General features: G+C 28.2%; 1 protein-coding gene across 1 annotated transcript; it reads left to right on the top strand.

Moving 5' to 3' along the window:
- The first annotated feature begins 1,372 nt into the window (after positions 1 to 1,372).
- On the top strand, positions 1,373 to 5,041 carry LOC120085270 (putative WRKY transcription factor 40). The gene is made up of 5 exons (XM_039041179.2): positions 1,373 to 1,791; positions 1,916 to 1,984; positions 2,335 to 2,670; positions 3,297 to 3,413; positions 4,466 to 5,041. Exons 1-5 carry the CDS (start codon positions 1,711 to 1,713, stop codon positions 4,829 to 4,831), a joined length of 969 nt encoding a protein of 322 aa, XP_038897107.1. The 5' UTR covers positions 1,373 to 1,710; the 3' UTR covers positions 4,832 to 5,041.
- Positions 5,042 to 9,818: the final 4,777 nt, after the last annotated feature.

Here is a 9,818-nt window from a genome sequence, read left to right on the forward strand (position 1 = left end):
ACGTGGTTTTCCCCAAATTAAACACCTAGTCATTTGAATTAATGCTTTTGAGAGTGTGAATCAGCATTATCTTCCAGTGTCTGCATGAACTGAACAAATAAAAAGGTTCAATTTTCATATTTTAAGGTTGATGCAAATTGAAAACCAAAAACCCTCTGTGGTCTCTCAAATCCTCTTTGTTTCCTCACCTAATTATCCTCAATTTAGTGTTTTCACCACACAATCTGAGTTAGAGGATAGTAGAGAAGATCCTCTTTGTGGTCTATTGAAAGATCGAAGGACAAATTTGTGGAATTAAGCAAGAATTTGAAGAGTTTTCATCAAAAATAATATGCTCTTGAAACCCTCTTTTAAAAGTTGTTTTAATGCATGTTTTTAAACTCGAATTAAGTGTAATTAGAGTGTTTATTGATTCTGATTTTTTCCGTTGCATGTTAGTTTTCTCTATCACTAAGGTGATCCCTTGGGTTGGGGCATGCCTATTAGGTGTTTTTTTAGGCTTGACCTCAAACTTACTCGAGGCCGAGCATGCTAGCTTGAGTCAAGGCCTAAGCCATCCCCTTTTTCTAGGCTCATTTTAGACTTAAGTTGTCACTTTCGGTCCGAATTATGCTATCTTCTTAACTTGAAAATTCAAGAACCTATTAGACACGTTTAAAAAAAAAATCAAGGATAAAATTTGTAATTTAATAATAAAAAAAATACAATGTAAACCTGTTTCCAAAATTTAGAGAGGAAAACTTAAACAATTAATTTTAAGATACATTGAATATATATATATAGATTAAAATCAAATACTTAAGATCTCGTTTGATGCCAGTTCCTATATTATTTGGGACTCAAAACTAATACTTGTATCTGGATTTGGATGTATGAGCACCCCATGACCAACAAAGGAAAGATCAAACATGAACATACAAATAGGAAAAAGAAATAGAACATGAAAAAAAAAAAAAAAAAAAAAAAAAAAAAAAGTGGTTTCTAAAACACAATCTCAATTTGAGAATTATAAGAAACCTGATGAATCATCAAACAAATTCGTTTCTTACCAAATAACAATAGAAAATGAAAAAGTTTTCATACAAATTTTAAAATTACAGAGACTAAAATAGAATTAAGTCTACACGAATCAAAATAATTTTTTCACTCATAAAATAAAATTTAAAAAAAAAAAAATCAAACCTCTAATTCCCCATTCAAAATACAATGTGAGCAAAAAAGTCATTTCATTTTCAAAAGCGTGTGGGACCCTTACACACTCAAGTCAACCGTTCCACTCTACTTTCAAAGTCAAATAACCACAAAACAAAATTAAAAAAGCAGAAAAAAAAAGTGTGATATATGTAAATAATGAAGATTGAAGGGGTGGACTAAGAAAAGAATTCCAAAACCGACTTTTTCCAGAAGAATGGGACCCACCCAACCCCACAACACACAGACAAACACACAGACCCTTATTTGCAAATTCTTCTTTCTTTTTGCCTTTTTATTTTATTTTATTTTATTTTTTCTCTCTATATATAAGTCTTCTGTTTATAATCACTCAATTTTCTGCAAAATCATTCTTCTTCTTCTTCTTCACAAAAAACCCCCAAATTTTCTTCTTAATTTCTTCTAATTCTTCCTTTCATGCAGCAATAAAAAAAAAATCTCAACCTTTGTTTTCTTTTTTAATCTGAAATTACTAATATATATATATATATATATATAATGGATATTTTTTTGGACCTTAATGTGGATCCTAATTCTTCTTATGCTAATTCAACCATGGATGAGGCTATTCATTTAACAGTAAGTTAATTTCTCTTTTAATTTGATTTTTTTTTGTTTTTTGGCTGTTTTATATGGTGAGTTTGATCTAACATAATGGATTTGTTTAACTTATTATTTATTATTTATATTTTTTTAAAAGCAGAAAAGAGATCAGTTTGAAGGAGAAAGCTATGGAGATAAAGAAAAACTCTCACTGAGCTTGGCAAATAAGGTAATTAACCCCATAAGTCATGTTTAATTTCTTCTTATTATTAACATATATATGTGTGTTTTCAACTCTATTTTTACTATATATAATAGTCTTTACTTCTAGGTTAGAAGTGAGTGGAGTGTTACATAATATTAAAAAAAAATACCAATTAACTAATGATTATACAGCAAATTTCAATTTCCTCATGACCCTAATTTTAAGTTGATCAAATTTCAAGACAATAATCAAACACTAACATACTCAAAAACTACCAACACAAAATGGAAAAATTCATGGATACAATTTTTTCGGATTTTTTTATTTTGAAAAAATTAACGAGTTCCATATTCGAATCACTTATCCAAATGCAGGGAAGTGATTCAAGCGTGACATTGGAACAAGAGTTGGATAGAAAAATCCAAGAGAATGGGAAGCTAAGTCAAATGCTAAGAATAATGTATGAGAAATACATTAATCTTCAGAAGCAAGTGATGTATTTGTTGAGCAACCAAAAGCAAAACCCAGAAATGGAAGGTGTTTGTTCAAGGAAGAGAAGGGCAGAAGGAGAAGAAGATTATGAGAACTTTGAAGGGATTTGCAGCACAAGAGATGAAGATTTCAACAGGTGGCTTAAGAGGCCAAGACTAAATGGAAACTCAAAAGTTTCTAAGGTTTTTGTGCAAAAAGATGCATCAGATCCAAGCTTGGTAATTTTTGTAACCCTAGTTTCTTTTTTTGGCATGTTTTTCAACAAAACCCCTAAGTTGGGTTTTAGAGATTACTAATTAGGGTTTCGCCTCCATTACAGTTTCTGTTTTCGGTTTTCTATTTTTTTAGAGATATATATAAGAGATTGTTCATATTTTTTTGTTTCTTTTTAAAATTTTAGCCAAACTCAAAAAAACAAAAAACAAAAAAAAGTTGACTTTTTAAGCTTGGATTTAGTAGTTTGTTTTGTTGAATTTGGGTAAGGAGACTTGTAAAGATTGAGATTGGTATGTGATTTCTAAACCCCACTCCCCAATATAAACTCCTATATATATTGTTATTGTTCTTTTATTTCAGGCAAGGTTTAAAGCTAGAACCTAGGGGAGAAAATTAAAGAGAATGTTATGTAATCCTATAGATTAAGGTAACTTGGATCATGATTATTATCAAACACTATTTTAATTATTTCATATTCCCTTTTGATATCTAAACAGATTATAACTTAATTAATAAGCTCAATGAGAAGAAAGCTACATTAATTTTTGAGACAAAACTTGAATTTGTTAATGAGGGCTTTGATTGAGAAACCCTAATTTAATTAGTGTGAATGATATTTATGAAAAAGGTGGTGAAAGATGGGTATCAATGGAGGAAGTATGGGCAAAAAGTCACAAGAGACAACCCTTCTCCAAGAGCTTACTTCAAATGCTCCTCTGCACCAAATTGTCCTGTCAAAAAGAAGGTATAATCCCTCAAAAACTTTCAAACTATGCTTAAAAGCACTTAACGAATCATCGCTCGATTGATAATGTTTTTGTTTTTTTTCGTAATTATGTTTGATAAAAAAAATCTTTTCTTTTTCTTTGTTACGAACAGGATAACTATTGTGGTTTTTTGTTCTCTTAAATTAGAATTAAAATAAATAGTTTACATGAAAACTAGTAATTAATTACAATTACCATATTATTCAAACTTATTATGGTATATTACTTTTTAAAATATTTATTATGTATATTTTGTAATAAAAAACGATGAACTACTTCTTCAATTTATATTATGAAATAGTTAGGATAAGAAACAAATTAAATAAAACAAAAAACCTAAAGATGATGTTGGATAACCATTGAGTTTTTGGTTTTTGACTTTTAAAAATTAAGCCTAAATTCTCTCAAATTCTTACCATGATTTGTATCTTTCTTAAGTAAGAGTTTTAAATTCTTAGCCAAATTCTAAAAATAAAAATAAGTTTTTAAAAACTATATTTTTTATGTTTCATTTCGTTTTTTTGGTTTTATGTTTAGAAAATTAAGTCTATATTCTCTCCTTTTCTTACCATAGTTTGCATCTTTCTAAATACAAGAGTTGAATTCTTAGCCAAAATCTAAAAATAAAATAAGTTTTTAAAATTTGGCTTAATTTTTAAAACATGGGTAGAGAGTATATAACAAAACAAGAAACCTAAAGGTGGAAGAGGTATTTGTAGGCATAATTTTCAAAAATAAAAACCAAAACTAAATAGTTACCAAATTAATCTTAGTTTTTAAAATTTGGTTTGATGTTTGAAAATATTGGTAAAAGTAGATAACAAAATTTAGAGTTTGAATGAGTGTTTATAGATTTAATTAAAAAATCAAATGGTTAAGAAACGAGGCCTAATTAATCTCGATGGGTTAAAATCTTTATGCTATTACCATTCTAAAAGCTGATAATTTGTCGATGATTCACAAAAAATTAAAAAGATAAGTTTTTATATAAGGAAAATAAATAAATAAATTACTTGTTTGTTTGTTTTAGGTGCAAAGAAGTTTGGAAGATCCAACAATTTTGGTGGCCACATACGAAGGAGAACACAGCCATGCCAGCCATTTTCAAACTGAGCTTTCTTTAAGGTCTATCAATGGCGGGAAAAGTAGCGCAGTCCCGGTCTTAGCGACGATCAAGCCGTCGTGCGCCACCGTGACCCTCGATTTGATTCACGAAGACGGACTGTTTAAGAGTCCTAAAGATTACGTGTCGGCGGAGTCGGCGGAGGCAGCGGTCTGGCAAGAGTTTTTGGTACAACAAATGGCCTCTTCTTTGAAGAAGGATCCTGAATTTGCTGGCATTGTTGCTGGTGCCATTTCAGGCAAGGTTTTGGGGAACCAAACAAACAGAGAATAAACCCTAAAATCCTAAAGGCCTTGTGTTCCACATTTTCTTTAATTTCTTTTAAGGTACCATCTTAGCCTTTTGTGAATATTTGTTTGTTTGGAATTAGACAACTTTAATTGGCTGGGTTACAAATCATGTGTTAATTAAGTGCTCTACTACTCAATTACCAAAGATTTTAAGGACAGTTTCAGTTAATTAATAAAGATCAATTTTCCTCAATTTCAATTTTGTTTTATAAATAATAAATTAACAACCACTTGAATTTATTTATTTATTTATTTATTTATTTATTCATTATTAAATTCTATTTTATTATATGTGTTTTGTGGATTAATTAAAAAAACAAGAGGTTAATTAATTGCAAAAGTGAGTAAATTTTGATATAACATATTAACCTTTTTTTTTTTTCTTAATTCAATATCATGGAGCAGCGGAAATTCCTACTTACTTTATATAGAATTAGGTTATCTTTATTTTTTTTAGCATGTTTTTCAAATATTCATAAGGAGGAAGTAGAAAATAGTGTAGATGCTAAAATGAGAATCCTTTTCAATAAATGTGAGCCACTCCTATGGGATAGAGTGTGACTTTAGGGTACAACTTTTAACTAAAAAAAAACCACTTTTTTCTATTAGCATTTTTGTAATAAATACTATTTAAGTGTTTTTCTAGGTCTCCAATGATAATAATTTCACTAAATTTATGTTGTTTCTCCCCAAATCAAGTTTTTCAACTATGTTTTTTTTTTAATTTTTAAAAATTGGGTTGGTTACAGAAAACATTACCAAAAAGTAGATAACAAACAAACAAAGAAAATTATAGATTGAAGTACGTAGTGTTGATATACTTAATTTTCAAAATTTGAAAACAAAAGATCAAATGAGTATCGTACTCCTAATTACAATTTTCGAAATCACTTTTGATTATCTAATTCTACTTTATGATCATTCTAAAAACCTCATCCTAAGAAACCAACAAGAAGAGAATAGGGTCAAAATCACACATGTAAGAAATTAATGTTTGAAATTTCAAAATTAAAAAATTTGTATATTATTATTGATAAGGAGAGAAATGATTAACTTTAAAAACCTAAAGTTTATGTGGTGTATGTTTATGTAGAAAAATTTGTCCATCTAGATTCTCAAAGTTAAGGACCTCTATTTGATTCAAAGCTTTCAAATAAAAATTCCTAAGATTTCTCCAATTTCTAATTAGTTTGTTCCAAAAATATTCAAAGAAAATGACTCGATAATTTCGAAATATGAAAAAGAATTAATCATCTAACTATATTTTTTTTTCTATCTCAAAGTCTCATACATATAATAAAATTCTAAAAAATTTGTCACTATCGATACAAACTATTCGAGCTATAAATAAAATAGGTTAAAAGAACACCTTGAATTTTAATTGGTATTATTGTATTAATTTGATCCTTGCATTTTCAAACTTATAACAATTTACTCTTTATAGTTTAAAATTTATAACAATTTAGATTTTATCTTGAAAATTCCCATGAAAAATTAAGTGTCCACATTTTTATTGCTTAAAGACTTGGTCTTTATAATTCACAAACAAAATTTAATTCCCAATCAGTTTTCAATATATTTTTTTATTTAAATTTTGATAATATTTTTTATGATAAAGATTAAATAAGTGTAAATATATTGATTAAGTTATTGTTATTTATTAAAGTTTAGGTGCTAAATTGTTTCAAAATTGAAAATACATAAACAAAATCTTTAGCAACTAAAATTCAAAAATAAATTGTTACTTTCATAAAACTTGAACCATCTGAACATATCTTCCATCCCTATAAAATATCTAAAAACCTAGTTTTCTTTGCTACTAAAGTCCATGTTTTGTTTTATAAAAATAAAATAAAATGAAATGAAAAATCCATATTTGGTAAAAATTAGGTTTACATTTTATTTTGGTTCCTAAACTTTGAATAATGTTCTATTTTAGTCCCTGTACTTTTAAGAACGTCTGCTTTAGTCCCTGGACTTTGAATATTGTTTTATTTTTTCTCCTAAGCTTTTAAAAATATTTGTTTTGGTTCCTGAACTTTTAAAAAATGCAAATTTTGGTTCTCTGGTATATTAAAAATTTGCTAACTCTTTGACAAAATGGTAAAGTGACATGCATTTTTTGATAACAAGGCTACCAAATAAGTTACCTACACTAAAAAAAACCAGAGTTTCAATTTTGAATAAGGTGGCAAATAGGAGAATTTAAAATATATTTTTAGTTCAAAATTTTGGACATTCAGTATTTTAATAAGTTGGTTGTTGGCATTTTATGACAAGTTGGTTGTTGATATTTTACTTGACATTCATCTTGCTCAATAAATCACAAGCCCTCTTACATTTCTATAGAATAGTCAACATAATTTTAATAGTATGAATTAAAATAAACCTTTTTTAAAAGTTTAGAGACTAAAACGAATATTTTTTAAAATTTAGGGACCAAAATAGAACAAGATTCAAAGTTCATGAACTAAAATAGGATTAACTAAAAGTTAGTACTTAGCAAAGAAATGAGGCTTGAACACTCAATTATGTTGTATTTAAGATTTAACGAACCTACATTTTGAGATAGAAAACCCAAAACAACTATGCATACCTAAATACAAACATATCAACTCAGACATATCAATTTTGCACAACCAAACACATACATCAAAACTCTCCAGACATCATAACTCTCCACATCCTATATCATCTCAACGCCCCAAACAGCCCCTAAGATTTAAGCTTAGCCAACTTGATTAGGTTTTTTATTCACCTTTTTAATCTCTAATATTTTAAAATTGTCAATTGGTCCCATAAATTAATTTTGAAAATTTCAATTTAACCCTTATGATTTGATCCAACAACCTCACAATTGTCCATATATGTATTGAATACGTCACACATTCCACGACAATAAACGGGTGTTCTCTCTTTGATGGAATGTATTGGTTGAATTTATTAATATTTATAATCAGGTAAGAAAGGGAAGAAAATTGGGACACTTTAAGATTAAGAAATGTGAACTTAAATATAGTTCAATTAGTTAAATCACAAAAGAAAAAGGACAAAAGAAAGTGGGTAAGAATTAAACACTCTATAAACAATCCATGATGTCAAAATTTCAGATATCTTTACCACTACATGTGTTGGATGGTTAAACAAATTATAGAGACCGACTTGAAACTTTTTTAATACATCAATGAGGATACGATTTGTGGGGTCGACATAGGTCGAAAACGACCGTGTGGTGCTTGGCATCAGCAAAACCCCCTACATCGACACATGGCCGATCGGGTCAACAGCTCCTATCCCAACGGATGTATACCAACAACTTTCAAGTCATGCAACATCTTTTGATATTGGAAAAAGGCTTCATTCATGTAGTGTCAAGAGAGAGAATAAATATCTTAACTCTATAATTCAACTAAAGAGATAAGAAGTTCAAATTTCTCAACGTAGTCGAGAATGAGAGATGCATTAGGGTTTTGTGGAATAATGAAATGGAAAAGGACAATGAAACGAAGGAAGACAAAGTATGGAAAGTGGAGGAAATGGGAACAAAAGCGTCCGCAAAAGTTGACTGAAAAGAAAGAGAGGTGATGAAGATACACTAACTTGTCGTGGAGTTTGTAAATTGATGATGTTGATTGAAGTTTGGATTAATAATTGTTTCAACTTTGAATTTCAATGCCCATTGACTTCAATTTTCCTCCCTTATTTCTTCTCTATTTGTTCTTTTCCCATGCTCTACTAACATCTCAGCCCACCATTTTTTTAATTTCTATCTAAAATCTCCCTATCATATACATTCATATTGTCTTTTATCATACGAAGAAGATATAGAATTATATTCCTAGTCAACTATATATAAGTAATGTGTAATTTCTTTTTTTTCTTCTAAATAGTTGCATTTTTAAACTTCAAATTATAGTTTTTTTTTTTTTTTAAGTTAGATCTAATCTAATGTGTTAATGCTAGTTCACAGATTCCCTTTCTTGAAACAACTAAAAAGATTGACTAGATATTTGTGAATCACTCTCGACCACACTATCCCAAATTTCATGTCTGACAAGATAAAATAAAATAAATAAAATCTAGGGCTTCAAAATGAAAAGGGAAAAATTAATGAAAAATGAAAGTTATGTGACAAATTTAATTCAACCTTCAGGTTTATGTCTAGTTTATGATCTTTCATAATTATAAATTTAATTTCTACGATATAGTTTGATAATCATTTGATTTTTTTTTTAATTAAGCACATTTCATCCACATTTCTTATGATGATTTGTTTCTTAAGTACAATGATTTAATTATTGGTCAAATTCTAAAAACAAAAACAACTTTTTGAAAGTTATTTTTTTAGTTCTCAAAATTTGACTTGATTTTTTATACCATTTGTGAAAAGTAGATAACAAAGGAAGAAATTTGGAAGTGAAAGTAGTGTCCATGAACTTAATTTTCGAAAACAACAACCAAAGACAAAATGATTACCAAACGAGACTTAAACGTTCGAATTTTTAGAATTCATGGATATATTAGTCACAATATGAAAAATTAAGATTCTATAAAACATAAAATTTAAATTTATATCAAATAGAGCAAAAAGTTGAAAGTTCAAGAAACTATTCAACACAAAATTAAAAATTTAGAAACCTATTAGACATTTTTTAAAATTTAAGAATCAAATAGACAAAGTTCAAAGTTGGAAGATAATTTAAGTTCAAAATAAAATAGATAGGGGCCTCACAGCAAAATATTAAAAAATAAAATAGATACAAAGACAATATATAATTCAACCCATATATACATATATATATATACATACATATATATATATATATATATATAGTTGCTCTTAGTGATTAGATCACCAATCTTTAATTCATAATAACATATTACAATAATTATATACATGACCCCTACCACACTCCAAAGGCCTCCCCACTCCATAACAATTTTATTCTTTTTAAGGAAAAAAGAATGCA

This window comes from Benincasa hispida, chromosome 9 (assembly GCF_027475165.1).
Source record: "Benincasa hispida cultivar pf3 chromosome 9, pf3_genome.v1.1, whole genome shotgun sequence".
Classification (NCBI taxonomy): domain Eukaryota; kingdom Viridiplantae; phylum Streptophyta; class Magnoliopsida; order Cucurbitales; family Cucurbitaceae; genus Benincasa; species Benincasa hispida.